Source organism: Branchiostoma lanceolatum, chromosome 15 (assembly GCF_035083965.1).
Source record: "Branchiostoma lanceolatum isolate klBraLanc5 chromosome 15, klBraLanc5.hap2, whole genome shotgun sequence".
Lineage (NCBI taxonomy): Eukaryota > Metazoa > Chordata > Leptocardii > Amphioxiformes > Branchiostomatidae > Branchiostoma > Branchiostoma lanceolatum.
In genome coordinates this window covers 1,642,756-1,670,086 of record NC_089736.1, presented here as the reverse complement: position 1 = coordinate 1,670,086, position 27,331 = coordinate 1,642,756, and the positions used below count along the sequence as shown (strand labels likewise).

General features: G+C 42.0%; 2 protein-coding genes across 7 annotated transcripts; one reads left to right on the top strand and one right to left on the bottom strand.

The window, feature by feature from the left end:
• Positions 1-634: 634 nt before the first annotated feature.
• Positions 635-16,955, bottom strand: LOC136421147 (guanylate kinase-like). Of its 4 annotated transcripts, XM_066408298.1 has the most exons (9): positions 16,823-16,955; positions 9,101-9,244; positions 8,109-8,150; positions 6,840-6,936; positions 6,320-6,458; positions 5,390-5,474; positions 4,562-4,647; positions 3,580-3,640; positions 635-2,829 (listed from the first exon to the last, which is right to left on the bottom strand). In XM_066408298.1, exons 1-8 carry the CDS (start codon positions 16,866-16,868, stop codon positions 3,602-3,604), a joined length of 678 nt encoding a protein of 225 aa, XP_066264395.1. In that variant the 5' UTR covers positions 16,869-16,955; the 3' UTR covers positions 635-2,829; positions 3,580-3,601. The 4 variants fall into 4 exon arrangements, with proteins under 4 accessions (XP_066264395.1, XP_066264394.1, XP_066264398.1 ...); XM_066408297.1 differs by lacking the exon at positions 3,580-3,640; XM_066408301.1 differs by lacking the exon at positions 3,580-3,640 and having other exon boundaries at positions 16,813-16,835.
• Positions 16,956-17,317: 362 nt separating this feature from the next.
• LOC136421249 (beclin-1-like) lies at positions 17,318-27,202 on the top strand. Of its 3 annotated transcripts, XM_066408472.1 has the most exons (13): positions 17,318-17,835; positions 18,218-18,391; positions 18,947-19,088; positions 19,609-19,682; positions 20,080-20,155; positions 20,621-20,745; positions 23,292-23,441; positions 23,613-23,762; positions 24,532-24,603; positions 24,944-25,075; positions 25,673-25,729; positions 26,136-26,210; positions 26,256-27,202. In XM_066408472.1, exons 1-13 carry the CDS (start codon positions 17,639-17,641, stop codon positions 26,287-26,289), a joined length of 1,458 nt encoding a protein of 485 aa, XP_066264569.1. In that variant the 5' UTR covers positions 17,318-17,638; the 3' UTR covers positions 26,290-27,202. The 3 variants fall into 3 exon arrangements, with proteins under 3 accessions (XP_066264569.1, XP_066264570.1, XP_066264568.1); XM_066408473.1 differs by having other exon boundaries at positions 17,319-17,835; positions 23,295-23,441; positions 26,136-27,202; XM_066408471.1 differs by having other exon boundaries at positions 17,319-17,835; positions 26,136-27,202.
• The last annotated feature ends 129 nt before the right edge of the window (positions 27,203-27,331 follow it).

Here is a 27,331-nt window from a genome sequence, read left to right as displayed (position 1 = left end):
GTGTTTGTCTTCTTTCCAACGGGCTCTTTTCTCACACATACTACAGCCATGTTGCACTGTAACTCTGAGCCCAGGCCAGTCTATTTCTTTGGTCCCTGGATGTCTGGAGTAGTGACTCTGAACTGGGAAAACAACATTTTTAAAGCTGAGGCTGTGGCGTTGGCGTAAATGTTAGAGCGCTGAACTCGGAACCAATAGGTCCTGAGTTTGATACCCGGATGTTGTGCCCTTGGGAAAATCACTTAACACGGCTTTCCCTGACGGTGGGAGTGACGCCCACCGGGCCACTTAGGCTAATATGTCAAAATGTGTGCCAAAAAACACACCACGGATTTGGTGCGCCAATGTGCCAACATCTGCACATTGACATCCACCAAGAACCGTTAAATTAATTGATTAATGATAAAGCTGAGGAAATATAAATGTATGTTGACTTCAGTGCATATGGGGATACATTTTCTCATATGTCTTCTTGTGCTCCATAGTTGTATTCTATCTTGACTAAGAACCAAACTAGTGTGTTGATTAATTTCTAGTTCTAAAGTCCTTACCTGCATATTGTCAACAAATAAACCACTGAAAGCTCAGCTTACAGTAAGATGCACAGTGTACAAACATAACAGATGACATGGTCTGACCTTTTTCTACCATCTTTATTGAGAACAGACAGTAACAAATACAACATGTACATTGACATCACATGGACATGTCTGAAATGCACCAGAGGTATAATATCATATTTTGAACACAGATGCTTTACTGGAACTTAAGTCAGGGGCTCAGGATCAATAATTTTTCTGTTAGCCAAAATTGGATCATCAAACTCCTTAGTAGATGTAAGATACTTGACAACCCTTTATATGAAGGAATGCTGTAGTTTTTTAAAAACATATCAACAACAGATACAGACAAGTGGAATGCCTACAAAGGGTACTAAAAATCTTGTGTTGTTCCTCCTACCAGTGATTTCTTCCAATGGGGAAAAACAAAGCAAGGAAATTTGAATGCTTTTGAGTTTTTATCACACAGAAGCTCTTGGTGCTGATAGTTGGGTAAGAATCTATATTTCATTACCAGCTTGCACTACCTAGAGGCTACATGCTTCAAAATATTCCTGTACTAATTCTGTAGCTGAACTTTAAGGCAGTGGCTTACACCAGATTGCACTTTAAAATGTGGTTGACGCTAACAACGATCAAACTGGATTTCCACAGGTACAGAATGGTAAGGAACCAGACCCCCTCCACTCTTTTCCTCCCTTGTGTTGTAGTATCAGGAATAAGCTAATAAAATAAATAATAAAATAAAATAAGCAGTGGCCATTGATTGAGTGTAATTTTGTGAAAAGTTGGAATGCTTTAACAGGAATTGAAGAACATGATTGCTTGAGCCAGAAAGTATGCGGTGATGCCATAGCTGCAGACTGTTTTAACAGAGACAATATGTTGCCATATTTTGTTTCAAATACAATTCAAAATAAGTGGTCATTATAACACAAGTTCATGCAATGACAGAGCCTTAAAAGCATGGGTGGTAGACATTTAAAAGTGGCACCAGGTTTATCTGACTGCCTAATCATAATGCATGATTATACTTCCAGCCAATCAAAATGTATGACTATGCTTTCAGCCAATCAAAATGCATGATTATGCTTTCAGCCAATCAAAATGCATGATCATGCTTTCAGCCAATCAAAATGCATGATCATGCTTTCAGCCAATCAGAATGTATGACTATGCTTTCAGCCAATCAAAATGCATGATCATGCTTTCAGCCAATCAGCACACTTGCTCCAAACATTGACCAAGTTTAAACAGTATCTACTTATTTTTTGTTTGTACCTACCAGAGTATGGTCTATATCCTGAAGCCCAAACCATTATCTATGTGGTAACCTAACATATCTTAGACTTGCTAATTTAAAAGAACTTTGTACTAAAGACAACATTATATTATAACCTGCCGATATCAATGCAGTATCTGTTCAGAGCTAAGTACAATCTGAATCCCCCTATGTTACAATACATGTACATGGTCCCTACAACCTATAGTTGCACTTTTGTCACTTTGGTAAGGCCACAGACACTCTATGTTATGGATGACATCCTCCAACATTTATAATGACCTCCGGAAAACAAAACTGTTATTTCTTGATATATGCTCAGCAGTTGGCAAGTTACCTATTCTTGTACTTATTGGCATGTGTCAATCATTTATGAACTGATATTAATAATATTCTCAATATGTCTTTCATTGTAATTGTCATCAAATATTTCCTTGTTCGTATCATTGTTTGTTTTCTGAGGAGCCGGCTCTGTAGAGAAACTAGGTTTCTGTCGCCGGCTCCTTACAGATTTCTTACGGCTCCTTAAAAAGTTAAATAAATAAAGAAATCTAAAACGGTTGAAAATAAGCAAATTTGTAGGTAGCAAAACATCCATGATTGCAAAGGAACTGACATCACTATATCTTTAAAATGTACCAGGTTCAGAATTTATCCAGAAGCTTGACTAATTTTGTACTACGTAATAATGTTCTTCCTGAATGTCTATCATAGTAACTTTCATCAACGAAACTTCCACCAGATTTGAGTTCTTCGAGGATGTCATCCACAAAATGAAGTCTGTGTGGCCTGATTAACTTTCTTATTCCCGTGACTACCAGCCAGGCAGGGTGATCCCACCCCAGACAGTGTGACCAGGCGACATAGTTGTCTACCCGCTGCCTCTAGTTAGTCCTGTGAGTTGGTGTTCACCGTGGTGGCCACAGGTTTGTCCAGGAAACTGTTCACCACTGAGGGAGAGGAACCGGTCGCCATGGGCATCTGGGACTGGGGGAGGAAGGGAAAAATTCACTTCATTAGAGCAATGTTCTGTATTTTGGGTTTCCATTATTTGTAACTGACGTTGCTGTTGTTTTAATTTCATACAACTCACACCAGCTGGGAAAAGCCTTAAACTTTTAAAAGAATACTTTTAGTAATGTATGATAGACATGGCAACGTACAGAAACCCATGTTATTGTATAAACCTCTGGAAGAGGAGTGGAACACATTAGCATTACAAGAGTGATTTGAGTGTGTTTGGGGTTTCCCATAACTCATGAAAGACCTCTCTGCTCTAGTGTTAGTTTGTATATACAACTGAAATCAGCTGTGCTACGCCTTTAACTCAGTAATATTAAGTATTTCTATATACAGGAAACTAATATCTTAATTTCTGACAGACCTGGCAACTTACTGGAAACCATGTTACTAACTAGTCATATTTCAAAACAACCAAACAGATCACATGGTGATCACATGACATACAGGCAACCAAAGCGGTGCTATTAATTGTTGCAAAGACTGTACAATACAATCACAAGCCTGTTATGCCCATGAATACTGTAACAGCATTTCAGCATTGTTAGGGCTAATGCCATATCACTCATGCAGAGCAAGACAGTGATATTATATGCAGAGCAAGCATTCATAAGTACCAATATGCAGAGCTGGAAGTGATAAGTGATAAAAAGCACATGACATTAGTGATAACAAGTGATGATAACATGCAGAGCGAGCGATAATAAAGGCTCCTACTGGGTCTCAGCTGTGGCCAGTCTCAGGGTTTGTACTGTTCGTTTTTAACCTCATCGATCATCTGCAGGCAAACAACATTTGTGCAGTGTGAGCTGTGGCACCGTGCATGGTGAAAGCTGAAGTATTGCACCGAAAGGTGGTTATACCAGATATATAAAGACACAGAAACAGGTGGACGTATCAACTGCTAAGTATCTAACACCAGCTCAGAAAGGCTCAGGCTACATGCAACTTCAATGTGCATGGTGGAAGCTCAGGACACCTGCAACTTCAGGCAATATAGCATGAAACTGTGTTGGCATGTAGTATGATTTGACTTGAAACGTCTGGTCCTACACCAAAAATTACAATCTATTGTCTTGGACTGAGTTTGTATAAACCTCCAAGCGCCTTCGACCAATCACTGGAGTCGTGTGTTCATGACATCACACGCCTGAAGTAACTGGGTTGGTCATTTTGAAGAAGGTCATAGGTAATAGGTTTCGAGATAGATTTTTTAAATCTCAGTTTTCTTGCATTGGATTAAATATTGAAACACATGCAGTGTGCAACACCACTAATCCTGAAAGACTGGTGAAAAGCACATTTTGGTGCAATCATGCAGTTTATGGACTTGCAAGTGCATTGCCACCAAAGCACAAGTAAAATCACCCAGCCAATACTTCTCAAAGAATCTGTCAGTTCAGACGTCAATAGCAATGATCGCTGCAACAGTGTAAATGGCACTTATTGCAACTCGCAACAACAACCTAACAGATGCAACTACATATCAACAACAGCAAGAAAGTCCTTTCTGTTCTGACTACAACACAGCGTCTGATGAATTCACAAGACAGTATACATGGTTGTATCCTTCCACAGCCCTTGTATGAACCCTTAACATCTGAGTATCGGGAAGAAAACAAGCTTGTTACTTATGGTATCTTAAACCTTATCCTTCTTGCTCATAAATGATTCTCTTAATTGTTTCAACAGTACTCACTTTAATTAAGATCCCTTTTAATTTCTCATATGCAACATCCAGGTCATCATTGGTGATGATGTGCTGAAAATTTCCTGGTTTTAAACCTGAGTGAAAAGACAACATGGAGGTTAGAATCTGTTTCTTAAAAATTATGTTGTAAGACAAGCTGGTAAGGACTGTAATCACTTCTGTGTCAATCTTACCTTCAACCCAGACTGTTGCCAGGGTGAACACACTGTTCGCTTCCACAATAGCAGTATTCCACATATTGTCAGACTGTTAAATTCCTCGCTCTACTAGACGAGAGCGCCACCCGCATGTAAACTTTCTGCGAAACCTACTCAGTACCCGTACTACGAACGCTTAAGTGCAATATTATAGTTTTTAATCGCTTCAAACTTAAGATTATATTGTAAGTTACACTTAGACTGTTTTAATGTGTTTGTATTTCATAATCTTAACGTATGTACCGCATTATTAATGAGGAACAGAGCTGTTGTGATGTCTGTACATCAATTCAGCCATGTGTGGCTGCAAGCTGTTGGACAAGAATTACTTCAATAAAAACATTGTAAGACAGCTCTTTGGCACCAAGGCCAACATACCCCCAAGGAAATTTTGCCTCAGCCCCCTTGGAAAGCCCTTTAGGGCTGCAAATTGAATTCAGGTAGACATAGGCTAGGTGAGAGGGGTTAGAGGAGTTGGTGGCCAGTGCTCTATATTGTGTACAGAAATAACATGTAAAACTTTTACTATGATTAGCTACATTGTGAGTTGAGAGAACAGATCTGTTTGTGGCATTATATACAAGGGGATTCCCTATTGTCACTCATTACATAGGCTCACCATACTCCAGCTCACTCATGGCTGCCGACAGTCTCTTCTGAAGAGCCTCCTCAGTCTCCGTTTTCCTGCTTCTAAGGCGCTTCTCCTGCAGGAAATTAAAAAAATAGACTTTAAATTTGTTCGTCAGAATTGTATTCATAGCCTAGTCATATCTTAAACATATTAAATGTCACTAAGCAGATATGCTTGAATCTTCAAGAAGCTTGCCCAAAGCCAATGTAATGTCAGAATATTCTGATACAAAATTATGATTCTATGTTCAGCACAAACATTGAGTCCCTGTAACATTTTTTTTTCTGTGATTTTCTGTCAAGTTTTCATTTGCGCAACCAGTTGGCTTGCCAAGACAACTTTTCTAGGGGAGATCACAGCTGCTGGCCATCAGGAAACACAACAGATTCAGCATCGTTATGTTTGCCATTTATTACTCACCAAATGATGAAGGATGGGCGCATCCCAAAGGACATTCTGTATGGCGAACTTGCTACAGGGAAACGCCCAGTAGGAAACCTACACTGCGTTTCAGAGACATTTGTAAACGAGACCTGAAGCTAACTGACATAGACCCTGCCAGCTGGGAACTGATCGCAGCAAACCGCAACAGATGGCGCCATGAAGTCAGTGCGGGTCTAGCAAAGGGTCAGTCAAAGCGAAAGAAGCAACTAGAGCTAAGAAGACAAAGAAGAAAAGAGAGACAGCAGCCTCAGAACTCCTCTAATTTCATATGTCCAAACTGTGGCCGAGACTGTCACGCCATGCAGGATTGGACTTCAAAGCCACACGAGAAGCTGCCGAATCCAGAGTGCTACCATCATCTGAAAAGATGGAAGGATGCCTACTACTCACCAAAACATCTATATTGGGGGGTTTGATGAAGACAGTACTTACTAGTACATCTATACTGGGGGGTTTGATGAAGACAGTACTTACCAGTACATCTATATTGGGGGGTTTGATGAAGATGTAGACGGCCTCCAGACTGGCCTTCTTGACGTTCCTGACCCCCTGGGTATCGATGTCCAGGATGGGGATCATGTTATTACTCTGGACCTCCTCAAGGGCCTTCTTACTGCAGGGGAAACAGTGGTGGTTTTTAGGTCTTAAGCTGTTCCTCAGATGTTGAATGAAACATTTTGACCAAAAAAGTTGAATACAAACATGAAATTTGTTCATTTCAGGGGAAGCTTTGAAAACAGAGCAATATCTCAGTATTTAAGAGAATGATGTACAAAATTAATGTAATTATTGTAGAATAAAGGAACAATTTCAAGAAAACAACAGCAACATATAATTATAGCATGAAACATATTTCGTGGTTGTTTGTTCACCAGTTAGTTAACATTTTTCATTGAAATCAATATTTGAGCCTTCCTTAAAGCTTATTATTCTAAGAGTACTGAGGCCTGGTGTAAGCTAGGCATGGTCAGAATTTGAATCATGTAAGACCAACCTTGTTCCATAAATGTTCCCGGAAAACTCGGCCCATTCCAGGAAGTCTCCCTGCTTGATATTCTCCTGGAACTGGTCCCTGTTGATGAAGTGGTATTCTGGAAAACACATGTTGTATATATGAAAATCTTACCTAAAAGATGACAAGTCACAATAACAAACACTGTCAGGTAGTTGGCTCTACGCACCATGTGCAAGAGGCTGAGTGAGTGAGTGAACGATTAGTGAGTGAGTGCACGGTGGTCTGTCACTAGGGTATTCTTTCCCGTTGCTACGCGCGTTCGACAAGGTATCGGGTTACCCGGGGCAACGTTTTGGCAAACCGCAAAACATTTATAAATAAACAAAATAGTAGGGGCGGGAAAATTTGGTAAAAATAAAACGAAGTTAGCGATTTTGCAAACTTAGAATGTTGTCAATTTGCGCTGAATGGCTGATTTTTCTATATCTAGCTCCCAAACACGATTATTTTCAGGTTTTAGGGAGTCCGCTTTTTCAGGCACACATCGCAAAGGCCTGGCTTTAAATGTCAATGAATATCTCTTATCTTCATATTTTTCGTCGACCAGGAACAAAACAAAACTTTGTGTTTTTGGGATTTTTTAATTTCTTATTCTAAGTATTGTGAATATCGACAAATCTGTGAAAAAATGGCATTTTTTTACATTTTTCGCACTCAATCACCCATAATTCAAATCAAGGACATTTTTCAAAAATCCCAAAAACACAAACATCGGGAAAACCGTTACGGTCATTTTGAATCGTTAATGAGGTGAGATGGATGTTTCTTGGAGCCGTACCTTTACGATGTTTGAAAGCATGTCATGCCGCACGGATAGGGGGAGAGGGTAATTAACACCGCCGTAAACAATCCTTCTAATATTCAATATCACAAAAAAATGACGCCAGTTGCTTCGTTGCATGTTAGATGTCCACAACAAAGTGCCAGCATGGATATACTCTCCAGAAAACAGGTAATATTTGCGACTGACGTAGTTTTTTTCCTGAAGCAGGGAAAGGGGCCCGGCCGCGCAGATTTACAGTAAGAACTTCCAATGGCCGCAGGTGACCCCGAATCGAACGTGCGTTCGGATTCGATTACGTCATTTCGAACATCGTGGAACAGCGTTCGAATTCGGCTGGACATGGGAGTTTCTGAGCATAAATTTGACCACCCTGGTGAGCGATCAACATTTATAAGATAAATTAATGGATATTGCAAGATGTAAGAAAACTAAGAAATTCCATAAGATTTCAGGTGTGCCCTCACCTCTTCCATTCAGCTCTCCCGGCCGAGGTTGTCTAGTGGTATCTGCAGGGGAAACAGACAAACTTGTTGAGTGCCATGAGGTGTGAAAGTGTTGAAGATGATACAGTTTGGCTACAGGAAAAAGTAACAGGCCAGACCAGCAGTATTGCAGCCAGAAATAAGCAGACTTTTTCTTCATATAATGACTTACCAAATTTCTAATTCAAATTTACAATCACTATGTCCCTTTGAATGTTGATAAACACCTCTTCTTTCATTATTCTCAAGCATGATGTTTTTTCAAGTACCTATAGCTATTATTGCAATGTGGCTTTGCCACGGCTGATGTTTTTAGCCAAGCACCTCAGGTCACCCCTATTTTTTGGGTTACATGCAGAGGTTTGATGCCCTAAGCTCCCTCATACACGGGGCCGCCGGCTTTAAGTCACCATCCAAAATTACGAATGCAATCCCTTAGTACATGATTACAACATGTTATAATTATTTGTCTCTTCTGACTGCAGTCCACTTTGCAAATAAGAGATGTTTTGATATCTGCTACCCACGTGTAGTGGTGCGTATCTAAACCCCGGACCTGTTCCGGCCTGGACCTAACGTTTAGGTTCAAGTCCAAAAAAACCTAAACGTCTGGAAAAAAGTCTGGACTTGAAAAAAAACTCTCACTTATACACTCCTTTTAAACCATCTTACACCTTCCTTAGATTGTGAAATTTGCACTACAAAAATATGAAAACATTGCTGTTTTTGTGTTTATAACTGAACTTTTGTGTTTACTACTGACCGTATATAATTTTGGCATATTTAGTTTTCAAATTGCATGTAAAATTTATGCCAATATGCAATTTTACATGCAACAGGGAAAACATATTTTTAGCACACGTATGCCATGGGTTCAGGTCCGGACTTATAAGTCTGGACCTGAACCCGAACCTCTGGATCTAAATCCGGACCTGAACCTGAACACGGATTTAGGTACACAACACTTAACCCACGTGAGACGCTGAGCTGGAAGACTCCCGGGAACTCCTTGAGGAGTTTGTTGTAGAGCGTTGACTTCCCACTTCCGGAGGGGCCACAGATCACCACAGGTCGGGGCAGCGCCATGCCGGGTACGTACGTCCGCAGGAACAAACGGGCTGGAACACAAGTCCCAAGGTCAAACCTCAGCACTGGCAATGCTTATCATATATTACTAAACAATTAGGCTTCAAAGTCACTTGACCAGAGAAGACTTACCAGTTTGAAGAAGAGACAGAGACTAGCAATACATTGTAGCTTAAACCTTGATTAGGTACATGTACATGTACATGTTCGAGTTTTTAAGTCACCAGACAAGAGAACTCCAAGATGAGATCTGACTTCCCAGGTTGAGGAAAAGACAGAATCCTTAAATATTTTTGTTAAAAGAGATTCAGAGTTGTGTAAGTCACCTGTCACTTCTGTTTAGTGTTTTCCCAAGAAGTTTGCTTTTGCAGCGCCCTTTGATAAACTTACGGCTACATGTTCCTCCTAACATTAATTGTTCCATCCACACTGAAGTGAGGATGGTAACGTAAGGTCATTGATATTGGCAAAGATTTTCATCAATATGATATGCCTCTTGTACTGTAAATGCCTTATAGTTAGATGTATACTCATAACTGACAAAAATACTGAAACCTGCTAATAAATAGGAGATTTTGCTACATGAAAAAACTTGGAAAAGGATTTCCCTCAAGAAATATCAGAAAATTCACTTCAGGCATGACAGGTTTTGCAACTACAAAGGAGTCCCAGGGATCTCGCTAAAGAATGGAACAGTGGCGCTCCTCCATCCTGTTCTCATCCCAGCTCCATCCTGTTGATTTTCAAAGTTAGGGTGGTCCCTGGTAGTTTTGCTCAAAACTTGAGATTTCATTTAATTGTAGACAAGACGTAAAGCTGAAGTTGCAGGAAATGACTTCCATTTGTGTCTGGAAAAGGCAAAATGCAACAGACATCCCCTCTCACAACATGCATCTTTCATGCTTGGCACCCTCCCCCCCATCCTGCTCTATATTTCTGGGGAGATCCTTGAAGGACATCCCATATTGACCTTGGAAAGGAACACTTCCTCCCTGAGGATCACAACTAAAATTCCCCCGAGTTTTTAGCAGGCTCTTCTATTGATCCTGAGTAACTGTTAAGTACCTGTACGTGACAGTACATCCATTAGAGTAAGAGGTCATCCCAGCTGAGAGCAGAGCTCTACTTACAACCATTACCTGATCATCCACCCTAATGTGACACTGAGAAACACTTTACAAAGGTTGTTTTTCACATGTGTCAAAGTCATTCAATGTCAGTAGGTTGGGAAGATTCTGTGTAGGGCAAGTCTAAGTTATTTAATTGGTTATCATAATTACTAATTGTTAATTGTGCGCAAACCAAGTTGCCCTAACTGATATTATGCTCTAAATAACTTATGGTTTCTTCGTCTCACCTTGCTCCTTTTTATTCCTAATTCTAACATGAACATTTGCATATAATGAACAAGGCATTATTTGATATAATGAACAAGGCATTATTTGAGATTATTTACCGGGAACTTGTGAGCGACAACAGGTGGGAGTCAAACTCACGACTTCTTGGACCAGTCGGCAGGGCCCATAACCACTTGAGTTAGAAACACGTCTCAAAGTCAAACATGTTGATATTGATTAGAAGTGTGGTCCGCAGCCACAAAGTTTAGTCAGGTCTGTCCCAGCTGCATGTTTCTCATGACACTCGATTCTCACCTTGACAACAGACAGTTCTGGAGAAAAATGCTTACCTCAATCTGTCTGGAATATAATGAGTCTATGGATCATTCTTTTATTGACTAAAACCACTGACCTTAAATGTTACAGGCTCTGTTACAGCTTGTCCATACAGAAGTATGGGATTGTTCTAATCTAACTTGCCTACATTGGCCAAGCCAAAAAAAAAGAAAAAAATTGGATATTTAACAATGTTTTTTCCCAGAAGTGGTTGCTGTGTGGAACAGAATTTTATTTCTAATTCTAAATGACAATGAAAACTTCAAGCTTGTACCAACGTCAACTGTCTTCCTTGTGAACCAGATTTGTTTTTCATTCCATCTTTAATATAGACTTTAACCACCTCAATTCAAGCTGACATCTGCTCCAAACAATACATATTTAATGCATAGATGTCCCCTTCACATGGAGTGTGATTAAAATGAAAACTCATGAGTATACTTAGACTCAGCTCCTCCCATATGCATGATCAAATAGGTCCATCAATGCTTTGCCACTCCACACATATGTACAACAGAACAAGGCATTGAAAATGACACTATAAGTATATAATGTCCTTGGTACTGAAAGACCCTCCATTGAAATGTAGCACAATTGTAATGCAGCACCATTTGGTCCTGTGTGTCAACCACAGCTGACTTCTGTAGACTACTCAAATACAGCTCAAAATCACATTCATCCCAGACCGACAGAAGTAGCCCCAGCAGTGGTTTGTTATGTCCCCCCCAGCTGACACCGTTATCAGTTCATTGTGCTACTCATTAGTGCACAATAGAGACAGATGGGACTCAGTTCTCAACATGAATAACTTCCTCCATGTGGCTGTTACTAATCATAACAATACCACAAATGGAAAAAAAAACATGTAGTCTAAAACACTAAGGAAATGAAAGACAATTGATATGCAAAATGCATTGAATAGATGGCCTGCAACCCTCTCTAATACAAGTAATAGCAGGGACAAATGAGCAGTAACAGGAGAGGTCTATCTGTCTTTTTCTCAGAAGTGGGGTCACCATTATTGACATCTCTGGGTCAATTCTACACTGATCAAATGTCAGATGTGATTGTAAAAATCTGACCTTACTTGGTGAATTGCTCCTTAATCAGTCTATGATGGCCATCTCTACATACTAATTTACCTTTAGTGCTTGAGTGTGGACTGGGAAATCACAGGTCCTTTTGAAACCCTTACTAATGACCTTATGAAGACAACACAGCTACATGTACATCAAAATGAACACTTGTGCTGAATAAAGAACAGCAATCAACTCTGGAAATAGGTCACAGTATTCTAGCGGCACAATCTAAAACCAATCACGTATATCATACTTGTGTATCATGGATGATGGGCTTTTGCGTTCCAGGAAAGGAAAGAAAATTGATGTGCCAACAAATATACAATTCTACACACGGCAGTTGCAAGTTGATACCTTGATAAAGTGCTCAAGTGTCATAGTGATGATAGGAAAGAAATCAAAAGCAATGCACAACATCGATCATTAAAATCAAAGGCCGTGCAGAATCTTTCAGCTTTGCCGGTCTCCTTACAACATGCCTTCAACAATTGTCCCTCTCGATGGATCCAAAGGAAGTAATTTGCTTTCACTTTCATTTTCACTAGCTTTCTAACATTCGTTCAATTATACAAGCAGTACTAGTACTAATATAATTATAAACATATAACAAAGACCTGATAGCTTAAATCTTAACACATCTAGTCAAGCTATTACTTAATCTTTACATCTGCCTGTTTCTAGACAGACATTCCAGTTCTACCCTGGTGGTTGCCAGACAACACTGACTGGAAAAGCTTCTACCTTCCACAATATTCCAGGTCCTGGCATCATTTTCCCTCAGAAATTCACCAAAAAAAAACAGTTGGTCCTAAAAAGTCTAGTATAAATAGCAATGGAAAACTCACCTGTGATTGTGAATAAAAATTGCAGGTCTTTCCCGAACCTGTTGTACTACTACAAGGCTGTGTGCAGCTGAAGAGTATGTCAGTATAGGAAACATCCACTAGTTATATACTAGTCTGTCATCGGCTGCTGATGGGATTAATGAATGGACCATACCATTTCTACACATTAGGGGAGGTGAGGGTCTGCTCAACTACTGTTTCAATCTTTGATATCATTGTGAGATATAAAAGATTGAAATGTAACAACTCTTATGCCTGAAATGGAGTCACAACGTCTTATGTTATCTAGAAAGATCCAACATTGTCTAAGAAGTTGCATATCAATATTTCATAGATCTTCTTCATACATCTTACAATATTGATAGGTTGTCCTAATGGGAAATTCCCCATTACAAGATTATGGAAGAGCTGGGCCAATCATACACTGGCAATTACATTTGTATGTCATTAAAATCAAGCGAGGCATCTGAAGAGAGGGGTGTTTCTGATCATGAGGGGGAAAAAACTGAGAAGCTAAATATAATAGAAATGAACACATGATTTAATACTTTGTCTGAATATCAGAGCAGGCAAACAAATAGTAAAACAGAAAAGCTAACAAAAGAAAAGATCATCTATTTTCTGGGCGAGGAAGCATATTTGGAGGAACAAATTAAAACAACTAGTGTGGTATATGCCTGTAAATAAAAACACATGTAAACAAAAATGGATACTCTGAACGTATTCTAAAACATAATAGCATACAAATTCCCTGATGTTTATGTGACAAACGTTGTAGTATTGGGATCTGAAAAGTATATTGTAATGAACTAGCCTAAGATTAAGAAAAACATGAGAGCTTTATTATGTATGAGAGGTCCTGTACCATTCTCTACAGAGACTTCATTATCCATTATGCCGGGCATTATTGCAGCATATAGAATAATCCAGATGAGCTCACGGCAATCACGGCTAACAGGTTAACTTGAAAGTCAAACCAAGGGTAGACTAGCAATAAGCTACTAGTACTAGTACTGGCACAGATACAAAAACTCAGTGCATCATGATATAAAAAATATTGTACAGATGTAAAAATTCTCCAGTTAGCATTTCAACATTGCCTTTAATTTTCTGCTCCCATGTGGCCAAAAACCTTTAGAGATTCATAATGAATATGAATGAATGAATGAACGGATGAATCAATGAATGAATGAACGGATGAATCAATGAAACCTATACAGCAATAGACACTGAGCTCCGTATCAGTATGGCACAAGGTGAAAATGGACATGCAAATGCAACATTCAAGATTTTGACTAAAAAAGACTGATATGAAAGTATACATGTAGAGTAGAGTTACTCTTGTAAGAGTATCACATTAAAACACATGTAACTGAATAACTGATTGGGGGCAGGTAATTATGAATATCTATAATTGACGTTACCTGTGCAATTGGTATTTCTGGAATTCATACGAGACATGGCTGTCATAAGACAAGCAAAAATGTATACACAAAGTCTAAACTTTAAGGTGGGGCTGATTTACTATATATACATACTACTGCTTCTATCTACAAAGCCCAAAATCTCAAGATTGAAGAAACATACAAACAAACAAACAACCAAACAAGAAAAAGGTCATAATATAATAATCTAGGGCCTTGATATTACTGTGTGTTACCTGTGGCCAATTGTAGCGTCACCTGAGGTAATTAAGGTTACCGGTAATTATAGCAACTGACAGCAGTGACGTATTAGGGTGGGATGCATCATGCAAAACTGGTACTGCAAGTTGAGTTCTTATTAGCCTCTGATGCAGACTCCTTCCGGCTGTTTTCTTTTCCAAGTTTCCAAGGATCCCGACAACGCTCTACGCTAAATTCAGAGAGCCCCCCCTATGCTCTACGCTAAATTATGGAGTGGTCTGCAACGCTCTACGTAAAATTAAAACGGCCGATTACGCTCTACGTAAAAGGGGCATGCAGGCAAGGAGCGTTCCCTTTCTGCTCCCAATTTTGATGACGATTTGAATTTGATGGTGGAATATATCTAAAAGAGTCTTAAGTTAACTACCCCCTTAATTCAAGGGTTTATTGGCCAGAAATTCAACTGTTCAGTTTTGTTCTCACTCGTTCATACCTCACATGTACCATTTAAATACGAACAAGAATCCTGCAATATCATAAAACAAACTTAAAATACCATCCCAGCCGTAAGTTTGTTTGTTTGTTTGTTTATTAGGAATCTCCATTAGTTACATTGAACTATTCTTCCTGGAGTCCTCTACACACAATCGAATAAAATACATAACAACAAATTATACAGATAATGTTGATCAGACAACTAGCATAAATCAATCATTAACGTTCTTAACCTTATCATATTATGCAATACATTAAATAACTCATAACGTCAATCAATCAATTCATCATTATCCTCATTGAATTAACATAAACAGAAACATTATTATCATAATATATAATACATGTACATAATATTATCATATATTGGATATTGTGGAGGTCAGAGGTCATGAAATATACGGATGTCCTATAGTCAAGTTTACCACCATGAGCTGATAGGTGAGTTTTTATGTCTTTGAGTTTTTGTCCAGGACCAGATTTTTACTTTGAATGCACGTGGATTTGAGGATGTAATGTGAATTGGTAGAGTGTTGTATGTTCTGATAGCTCTGTATAGGAAGGTTCGAGTAATGGCATTAGTTCTGGGTTTGGGTAGCAGGAATGCTCCTTTCTGTGCTAGTCTGGTGTTGTGAGAATGTGCGGTGTTAATTGTTTTTAAACGACTGAAAATGCATTTTGGCTGTTTTTCCTTTACTACTTTATGGAATATGTTGATAGTGCCTGTGAAAAGTCTTTCTTTTACTGAGGGCCAGTTTAACTGATTATGTAGTACATCTAGGTTTGCATCAAAACATGCACCTGTTGCTAGCCTAGCTGCTCTATTCTGGATAACTTGCAGTTTGTCTAGGTGGGTCTGAGGCGATGATGACGTGAGTACTAAGCCGTAATCTAGGTGAGATAGGACCAAGGTCTGTATCACAGTTTTCAACAGGTTGGTAGTGAAGTATTCCTTATATTTCCTAATTGAAGCAAGAGCTCCTGCCATCTTCATCTTTGTTTTGTTTACTTGTAGAGCCCATGAGAGCTGCTGATCCACAGTGACACCTAGTACTAAGTCCGCCTGTTCCACCTGTGTAATGATTTTGCCTTCGATGGAAAGTTGTAGCTTCGGCTTCCTTTTTAGCCTATGTGGTGAACCCAAGATGATTGATTTTGTTTTGCCAATGTTGAGGATTAACTTGTTTGTCCTCACCCAATTCCATATCTTAGATAAGTCTGTCTGCAGCTTATTTTGTAATTCTGTAATGTCAGAAGCTGATGTGGATGGGGTGGAATCATCGGCATACATCACGACCACACTTTGGGTAGTTACCGTTGGCAGATCGTTTGTGAAAATACAGAAGAGAAGGGGACCGAGGCAGCTGCCTTGGGGTACGCCACATTTTGTTTCAATGAATGAGGAGTAGCTTCCATTCACAAACACGGCCTGTTTCCTGTTTTCTAGGTAGCTTCTTGTCCAGTTTATGGCAGATTGTGTAAAGCCATAACTTTGTAATTTGGCCAGACAGATCTCATGATTGATTACATCAAAAGCAGCGCTAAAATCTAACAAAACTGCTCCTACTAAGTTACCCTTGTCTATTTCTTCCAGCCAGTAGTCTGACATTTGGGTGAGCGCGCTAGAAGTGGAGTGAAAGCGCTTAGTGGAGTGAAAGTAGGTGATCCAGAGACGTGTAACGTTTATAAACAAACCTTTAAACTTTGAACATTTTAAAATTTCGGCCATACCATTTCCGTTGCTAGGTTTGTACACGTTGCTTCTCGCTGATTTTAACGTTTGTTTTTGAATCTGGCGACCAAGTTAGACTCTCTGTGCTAGCACTGCCTTATCTAAGACATTGTCTTGATCTTGAGAAGTTGAAAAGGTGGCGAAAAGTCACCTGTTCTCACCTGTGTTTCTCACCTGGCCGGACAGACCCCGCCACAACACAAACATTCCTTGACCTGCCGCTGACCTCGTGAACCTGAAATTACTCCGCCGACGTGAGGCGTCCGAAAAGTAGTGCTGGTTTTAAGACGCCCTTACAAGGAGGTCCTCTGCGTCTTCGCTGATTTTACGGTCACTGTGTTATAATTGAAGGAATATGAACTAAATTTCACCGACAAGTTGTAACGCACATGGCCGGGGGAGTGTTGCAAGGTCACTATTTTTAGTCTATTACCCATATTCACCCGCGATAGGGTTAAGAATGGAGTTTTTGGTCGTCCTTGATTTGAGTTAACTCTGATTTTATATCAAATTTTAAGTAATATTTAGATACTAAATGCTTTAAAGATTAAGTAAAATCGTATTGTTATATTCTGTTGTTGGTCCAGCAGCAAATCGACGTAGAAGTCAACTTTGAATGAAATAATTTTTCTTGAAAACCTCCATTCATACCCTCAGATTGAGCAAGCGCAAAACTGCCGGGCAAAAACTTGAGCAAAGCAAATTTGTGCGGGAAAGTTAAGCAATGATCGCCGTTTTCCCGTCTATGTAACATCCATGCTGTAAGGACGATCAAATGTTGATCTTCTTCGCTCTTCAATTCGAATTTGTCAATAGTTGTCAGGAAAACTGGAGCCTGCCAGACGAATTTGTTTAGACTCGCCCAAGACTAGAGGTGGGAGGGGGGCTGTTGTGACGAAACGGACATCTCATCAGACATCTATTTACCAGCCATCTCTCGGCTAGTCCGTTAGACTGACAGAGATCAGACGACAGTCATGGCTACAGCACAGCCCCCGGCAGCGGAGAACTCCCCCGCCCCGCCGGTAGCTGGCCAGGCGGCCGCGGGGTCGGGGACCGGGGCGGGCGGGGCACAACCAGCCGGCGGGACGGAGAGCCCGGCCCCGGGGGCCGCAGGGGGAGGGGCCCCCGCCCAGGTCAGCTTCGTGTGCCAGCGATGTGGGCAGCCCCTCAGGTTGGTGTTTAGTGTAATCTGAGGACTGAACTACAGCGTAAGTGTCAAAGAATCCGATGTTATTTCTTTGCAATCAAAAATTATACACTGTATAATTTGTCATAAGCCAGTTCACTATTTGAAATGGGCACACTAGTTTGGATGTCAGACCCTCTATCGTTAGATACATTTCTTTAGATATTGGGGGTCTGGCATCCAGGCTATGGGCACACGGGAGGCCCATTGGAAACAGTTCTTGTCCAGACCATGTGTGATACATGGCCAGACTTAACTATCTTTTGTTTACAATTACATCTCAGGGATTGCCCCTGAGTGTCACACAATGGTCTTAGGTAGGATTTGGGCTCACGTGGCTAAGATGTTGTTGTCTTGTCTCTTCCAGATTGGACGCGTCACTCACCGCGCTGGACCAGGGGACGATCGACGAGCTGACGGCCCCGCTGGTGTCGGGGGAGGAGGGGGAGGGGGGTAGGAAGGAGGAGAGGGGGAGGCAGGACAGCCGGTTTGAGGAGGCACGGGAGGACGGGGTCATCAGGAAACACATACCTGCTGCAAGGTAACTATGTCAGGGGTGAGGGGGGTAGGGAAGAGGAGAGGGGAAGGCTGGTAGGATGGAGGAGAGGGGGAGGCAGGACAGCAGGTTTGAGGAGGCAAGGGAGGATGGGGTCATCAGGAAACACATACCTGCTGCAAGGTAGGCATGCAAGCATGGGAGCTTATCTCTGTAAACATGATACAGGACTCAACTTTGCTTCAGGTTGTGTTGAAAACTAGTTTCCATATTTTTGGCTGACCCTTCATTAAAATGAGTGATACATCCTATATGCTATTGTACAGACTTCCATCAATTGTTGAAGTCATATGCAAAATGCACTGGACACTTGTACAAATCTCAGTTAAAAGGTATACAATGCTGAATGCTCTGTTACTATGTGTCCAAATGGGATGGCTCAAGGCAACAAAACTTGTAGGTTGTGCCATATGTCTGTTTACATGCATGTACAGGCCAAATTCATATGGAAACTTGAAAATAAGCAGTGAGGAGACCTTGTATTTGTCCCAGGTTGACCTCTTATATTTGACCCAGGTTGACCTCTTATGTTTGACCCAGGTTGACCTCCGTAGAGAGCGGCAGTGGGTTCACCCTGATCGATGCTGACGGCAGAGACAACCCCAGTCACAGGTTAAAGGTCACCAGCCACCTGTTTGACATCATGTCAGGACAGACAGATGTGGACCACCCCCTGTGTGAGGTGGGCTCTTCCAATGGTCTGATGTCATCTCCTTTAGTTACCATTTAACCTTCGGCCTGCTGAGGTAGCCTTTTGGCACCAAAGTTGTATAGGTTATGGGGTAAGGCAGCAGGGAGAAGGTTAATGAATGCTTACGTACACTTGCTTTGTTTGCAAGAGGCAGGAGCACAAACACGTGTAGTGTAGTGTGTGTTGTCATATGAATAGCCATCCTCAGCTTTCTTTTAGAAACCGCACCTGCAATTCTAAAGCTTTATCTAAATAGGATTCTCAATTTGCTACTGTCTGGATCAGCCTTATCACTGCCTAGTGCTGCACATGTATTGTGGTATTGCAATTCAAATAAAGTTCAAGAATTGACCTTCTCCATGCTGCCTCAACAGTAACCAATACAAGTCTGGAGCTAAAAGGCTTCTTCAGCAGGGAGAAGGTTAAAAAAAGACTCAATGTTTTGTACTCTCTGTGTGTTACACACTGCAATAACTAAACCTGCTCTCTGGCCTGTCGCCTGTCCACACAGGAGTGCACTGACACCCTCCTGGACCAGCTGGATCAGCAGCTGAGGATTATAGAGGATGAGTGTAAGGACTACAGGTGAGTTCTACAGTTTATTTACTTGGTTCTCTTAAAGTAAAACTTTAACAGGAAGACATTTCATTGGATTTGATAGTTCATTCGGATTGCCAAATACAATACAAGTGGAGCACATACAGACAGCAATTGCTGATGTCGTCAACCGCGCATTGCAAATTACAGAGCACATTACAAAACATATGCTATACAACATTCAAAACAAGAGGTAAAGCTAAAGCGGCCAAACCTCAGACTGAGCATGACACACCATAAATATAACCTTATAAACAGTCGTTGGTCGTTGTATTGTACAAATCAAGAGTCAAGAATCGTATAGATAGTTCCACCGAGGGGGTCTAAAATAAAGTTTTAGAAAACTTTCCTGTGAACTGACCAATCCCGGTCCTGTATTTCCCAGAGAGTTTCTGGAGAAGCTGAAGCTGACGGAGGACCACAGCACAGAGGAGCAGCAGCTGGAGTCTCAGCTCAACAAGGTCGGACTGGCATTACTCAAGTTCAGGTTCAGGTGTTGCAGCACAGCTAGTTTTACTGACAATGACAGTTCCAGACACAGCTCAACAAGATCTGGACTGCTCATATTGGTGGAGTTTTTAAACATGTGTTGTGCGGAAATGTTATATTTGCTTTGCCATGGATGGATGACTCCCTGGGCCAATGGGCTGTTGAATGATTGCACCAGACAACACTCAGAGCAAACTCTGCCAAAGTAGCAGTTTTATCTTATCTGTAACATTGACTTGTAATCTGCAACTTGAAAGTAAGCTACAACTTTAGTACAAGTAAAGTGGCTTGAAAAGATCATCATTTCATAAGAACAGGAAGAAAAACACAACTTCGAAACTTCATAAGACATAAAATCAAGTTTGTGTGGCAATACAAAGGCACAGAATACTGAAATGTCAAACTGACTAGTGAAGTTAGTGTCTTGTGTTCTCCAGCTGAAGGCAGAGGAGAAGGAGCTGATGCGGGTTCTGGAGCAGGTGGAGACGGAGCGCTCCGACATCGCTCGGGAGGTTGTCGTGGAAACGGCCGAGTCAGAACGGCTGGACCAGGAGGAGGAGAAGTGAGTTGAGCCTTAGCTAAATGCAAAATATTAACCTCAATCATTTCTTAAGGGACTAAATGCAAAATATTATCCCCAGTCATTTCTATTGGGACTGACATGCAAAAAATTTGTCTTATATTTCTGTTGGCAGATTTTTTCAATTTTGAATGGCACGGGTCATCAGATTCTCTAAACTTACTCATGCAAAGCAGTAAAAGATGATATTTCAGTTACTCTGTTCCCCTGTGCTCCAATATGGCTGCTAGATATCATGTTACCATGACCTTCCTGTGACCTTGCTGTGTTCTGTAAGCAGGTACTTGCAGGAGTACGGGGACTACAAGCGGCACCTGCTCAAGCTCATGGCTGCTAGATATCATGTTACTTTAACCATGACCTTGCCGTGACCTTGCTGTGTTCCGTAAGCAGGTACTGGCAGGAGTACGGGGAGTACAAGCGGCAGCTGCTGGAGCTCATGGCTGCTAGATATCATGTTACTTTAACCATGACCTTGCCGTGACCTTGCTGTGTTCCGTAAGCAGGTACTGGCAGGAGTACGGGAGTACAAGCGGCAGCTGCTCGAGCTCATGGCTGCTAGATATCATGTTACTTTAACCATGACCTTCCCGTGACCTTGCTGTGTTCCGTAAGCAGGTACTGGCAGGAGTATGGGGAGTACAAGCGTCAGCTGCTGGAGCTCATGGCTGCTAGATATCATGTTACTTTAACCATGACCTTGCCGTGACCTTGCTGTGTTCCGTAAGCAGGTACTGGCAGGAGTACGGGAGTACAAGCGGCAGCTGCTCGAGCTCATGGCTGCTAGATATCATGTTACTTTAACCATGACCTTCTCGTGACCTTGCTGTGTTCCGTAAGCAGGTACTGGCAGGAGTATGGGGAGTACAAGCGTCAGCTGCTGGAGCTCATGGCTGCTAGATATCATGTTACTTTAACCATGACCTTGCCGTGACCTTGCTGTGTTCCGTAAGCAGGTACTGGCAGGAGTATGGGGAGTACAAGCGTCAGCTGCTGGAGCTCATGGCTGCTAGATATCATGTTACTTTAACCATGACCTTGCCGTGACCTTGCTGTGTTCCGTAAGCAGGTACTGGCAGGAGTACGGGAGTACAAGCGGCAGCTGCTCGAGCTCATGGCTGCTAGATATCATGTTACTTTAACCATGACCTTCCCGTGACCTTGCTGTGTTCCGTAAGCAGGTACTGGCAGGAGTACGGGAGTACAAGCGGCAGCTGCTGGAGCTCATGGCTGCTAGATATCATGTTACTTTAACCATGACCTTCCCGTGACCTTGCTGTGTTCCGTAAGCAGGTACTGGCAGGAGTACGGGAGTACAAGCGTCAGCTGCTGGAGCTCATGGCTGCTAGATATCATGTTACTTTAACCATGACCTTCCCGTGACCTTGCTGTGTTCCGTAAGCAGGTACTGGCAGGAGTATGGGGAGTACAAGCGTCAGCTGCTGGAGCTCATGGCTGCTAGATATCATGTTACTTTAACCATGACCTTGCCGTGACCTTGCTGTGTTCCGTAAGCAGGTACTGGCAGGAGTACGGGAGTACAAGCGTCAGCTGCTGGAGCTCATGGCTGCTAGATATCATGTTACTTTAACCATGACCTTCCCGTGACCTTGCTGTGTTCCGTAAGCAGGTACTGGCAGGAGTACGGGAGTACAAGCGGCAGCTGCTCGAGCTCATGGCTGCTAGATATCATGTTACTTTAACCATGACCTTCCCGTGACCTTGCTGTGTTCCGTAAGCAGGTACTGGCAGGAGTACGGGAGTACAAGCGGCAGCTGCTCGAGCTCATGGCTGCTAGATATCATGTTACTTTAACCATGACCTTCCCGTGACCTTGCTGTGTTCCGTAAGCAGGTACTGGCAGGAGTATGGGGAGTACAAGCGTCAGCTGCTGGAGCTCATGGCTGCTAGATATCATGTTACTTTAACCATGACCTTGCCGTGACCTTGCTGTGTTCCGTAAGCAGGTACTGGCAGGAGTATGGGGAGTACAAGCGTCAGCTGCTGGAGCTCATGGCTGCTAGATATCATGTTACTTTAACCATGACCTTGCCGTGACCTTGCTGTGTTCCGTAAGCAGGTACTGGCAGGAGTATGGGGAGTACAAGCGGCAGCTGCTGGAGCTCATGGCTGCTAGATATCATGTTACTTTAACCATGACCTTGCCGTGACCTTGCTGTGTTCCGTAAGCAGGTACTGGCAGGAGTACGGGAGTACAAGCGGCAGCTGCTCGAGCTCATGGCTGCTAGATATCATGTTACTTTAACCATGACCTTCCCGTGACCTTGCTGTGTTCCGTAAGCAGGTACTGGCAGGAGTATGGGGAGTACAAGCGTCAGCTGCTAGAGCTCATGGCTGCTAGATATCATGTTACTTTAACCATGACCTTGCCGTGACCTTGCTGTGTTCCGTAAGCAGGTACTGGCAGGAGTATGGGGAGTACAAGCGTCAGCTGCTGGAGCTCATGGCTGCTAGATATCATGTTACTTTAACCATGACCTTGCCGTGACCTTGCTGTGTTCCGTAAGCAGGTACTGGCAGGAGTACGGGGAGTACAAGCGGCAGCTGCTGGAGCTGGAGGACGATCAGCGAAGCGTCGATAACCAGCTCCGCTACGCGCAGTACCAGCTGGACAAGCTCCGCAAAACCAACGTCTTCAACGCTACATTCCATATATGGTAAAAACTGGACTTAGTTTTAGTTATTATATGGTGGCATGTTTACTCGTATTTCTTGTTTGCATTCTCGTTAGAATATATCATTGTCATACATACATACATACAAAATTCTTACTCTCTATCTAGCTTAAGCTTCAACAAAGACCTCTGTGTGTTTCTTCTCTTCCTCAGGCACAGCGGCCATTTCGGCACCATCAACAACTTTCGTCTGGGGCGCCTTCCCAGCGTACCCGTGGAGTGGAGCGAGATCAACGCCGCCTGGGGACAGACCGTGCTGCTGCTGCACTCGCTCGCCAAGAAGATGAACCTCAAATTCGAAAGGTCAGGACTTATGGTTAAGGGCCATGTGCTAAAGTGTTATGTGCTTTGTGGCCAATGTGCAGCCCATGCTTTTTTGGCACACTTAAGACAGATTAGCCGAGAGGATCGGTGGGTATCACTCCACCATCAAGTTAGAAAAGTGCCTTTCCCAAGGAGAGTATGGAATGCAGAACCTATTAGTTCTGAGGCAAGCTCTCTAATCATTATGCCAATGCCATCTTCCATATTGTCATGATCTTATATACCGAGTAAGAATGAGATAACCCATGCCTTCACTTTCTAACATGAGCCTGAAAGGAAAGGGATCTCGAACCAGTTTAGCTCAAATGAACTCAGTGAACAGATGAGCTACTCTTCCACTGGTTGTGACAGAGAAGACAGACACTATGTACAGTATTTATAGGTTCATTGTACCGGGGAAATTCCCCTAGCTCTTTTCGACAAGCACAATGAACAGTGGACCACGGCTTAACGTCCCGTCCTAAGGACTGCGATCTTTAATGGTAGCGTGCATGTTGGGTGAGCTACACAGCCGGGATCGAACCCGGGGCTTCTAGTTCCAGAGGCAAGATTGCTAACCACAGGACTACGCACGCTACGCTAAACCGCTGAAGATTGTTGATTTGTTGGCTAGTCGCTCAAAAGTACAGCTTGTAAAAACCTAGTTCAGAATAATTGCTAAGCAATATTGCTATGTTGTCTATGAAGATTTTTGTCTTGCTTAGAAACAAGAGTTGGTTTTAATATTGAAATGTCATTCCTCCTGCAGATATCGTCTGGTCCCCTATGGTAACCACTCCTTCCTGGAGTCTCTCTCAGACAAGTCCAAGGAGCTGCCGCTGTGAGTATTGTCTTATCTTAACCGCAAGATAGTCTTACCTGGACATGTATGTCTCAGAGTGAGAGGAGTTGGCTGCAGGCGGTCTTCCCTTACATTAGAATTGATTAGAACAACTTGAATCATTTGCTTTCCTAGTTATGATACTGTAGAGAAAAGCCGTTTGTCAAAAGATGAATGAAGGCCTTAGGTTTGTGAAAGCCTCAATCCATGGCAAATGGGTTGTTTCTGTTCTAGTTGATATAGGTAGAAACAGCAGGACACAAAAAAAGACCGGACCCTGGAGTAGAATGAAACACATGGTGTTCCTCAATGTAGCTTATTTTCATCCTCTTCCCAATAGATACGGCTCCGGTGGTTTCCGGTTCTTCTGGGACACCAAGTTTGACCAGGCCATGGTGGCGTTCCTGGACTGCCTGCAGCAGTTTAAGGAGAGGGTGGAGAGGGGGGACACTGGGTTCTGTTTACCTTATAGGTAAGGAGGTCAAATTCATTTGGTAAATGTAGTATGTGATGTCCTATAGTCAGCAAAATTACAAGTATGAGAGACCTGGAGGAACTGGGAGGGAGTGAGAAGGGAGGCTCTGGACAGAAGAGCATGGAATGCAGTGGTGGCCGGCATCATCAACCCATGAACGCGGTGACTATGATGATGATGATGAAAATTACAAGTTGTACAAACCTGTGTAGGTGTGTAGTTGTCTCTGCATTCCTCTGTTGTCAGTGCAGTCAGACTAAGTGCTGGGTCCAGTGGGTAGGTTCACTTTACCAACAGTTATACCTCATCTGACTGACAACCAAAGAAATGCATAATGCATGGGAAATTCTTTTTACTGAAGTACATGATGTAGTTGGACTGTTAAAATCCTAATCTGTTGTCACTCAACCAGCTTGCTTACCACTGGGAAGAGTTGCAGTCCTGTGGACACTGTTGTTTGGTGTGCTGTGCATGGTACATTTTGCACAGTACAAATGGTGCTAAGGGCATGCTTGTGCTCAGTACCAAGGTTGTATATTGTGGGACCCTTAGCAGATGAAAGGTTAACCCAGGTGTGTGCCTTGTCCCCTGCAGGATGGCCAATGGGAAGATAGAAGACACAGGAGGCTCAGGGGGATCCTACTCCATCAAGTAGGTCTCACATCTTTAAGGTGCTCAAGTCAAAGCCTTTATTAAGCCTTTGCTCAAGAGGACCATTCAAGGGGGTGTACTTCATCTGATTCTATGGTTTACAAAACAGCCATTCTAATACGTTCATGAAGTTTAGACATCCAGGTAATAAGATATGCCAATTAGTAGGTACACAAGCAATTGGATATGATTTTAGAAAATCTGGATATGATTTTCCAAAATCATATCCAGTTGCTTGAGTAACTTTTTCTGATTTTACTCTTTTATTTACCAATTAATGAGCATCTAATCATGTTTGATTATACATTGATGAAGGTTAGACATCCAGGTAAAATAACAGTTACTAAAGCGACTGGATAGATTTTCTATATTTCCTTTACACATGAACCATCATTTCCCCTCACAGAATCCAGTTCAACTCAGAGGAGCAGTGGACGAAGGCACTCAAGTTTATGCTGACCAACCTGAAGTGGGGGCTGGCCTGGGTGTCCTCCCAGTTTACCCACAAACCCTGATCCCAGTCTGCCTGGGTGTCCTCACAGTTCACCCACAAACCCTGATGGGTGACCCACGAACCCTGATGGGTGACCCACGAAACCTGATCCCCCCAAGCATTGTGGCAGGACACTTGCGGGGCCACTATATCAGCCTCTACTTATAAAGTACTGAATTGAACAAACTGAAACTAAAGGATTCTTCTCTCGAACACATGAAATATATTGTTTAGTTACTGTTATAAGAATCGGTGGTTCGCCCTTTTGGGCAGGAAGGTGCAATAAGTTTTTTTTTTTTTCCCGTTCACTTGTACTTCCATCCATGCCAGGTACATTATGTGAAGATTATAATGAAAATATGATGTGTAATGTGAGAATGATTACACTTGTACAATGTTACGTGAGTAAAGAATGATATAGTGTCCTTGGTGCTTTAAAGTGAGTCGTCTGCTTTGTAAATACATGATTGTGCTGTAGAATAAAGATGTCTTTGATGAACCATGAGGGTATGGGTACTACGTAGAGGTAGAATAAAGAGATGACATGCAGACTGTTTTTATGCAATGCACAATTGCAGAATTTCTTCTCAGATAAGCATGGCACAGTGCTATTCTAGTGCTTGCAAAACCTTTCTAGTCTCGAGTTGTGATTCTAGTGCTACACCTACATCTATCTACGTTAATATTGTACTGAATAAGGGAATCACGTTCAGTTAACATCCTTTTGGCATATCTTTGCCTGCAATTAGTTAGAAAAGTAGGACTTTTCTATGGAAATATGATCAACCACCATTGTTTTTAAAAGTTACAAACAGCCATATAGCTGTGTGGTGCATGTTAGTATTGAGAAATTCTGTTTCCAAACTTGTGGATATTAATGTCCAAGGCATAAGAACTGATACAACATGTTCACAGCTGTGAAAGTCTCTCAATTCTTTGTATTTTGACAGGGAAATAAAATATGTAACTCCTGATTTTAACAGTGGTGTGTTTCACTGCAGTTCTCACTAATTTCGATAGGTAGCGCTAGTGAGTGGAGCCCTGATTTTGGCCTCGTCCAACAAGTGTGACAACTTCATTTGAATTTTTTTACAAGATTGTATTGAAAG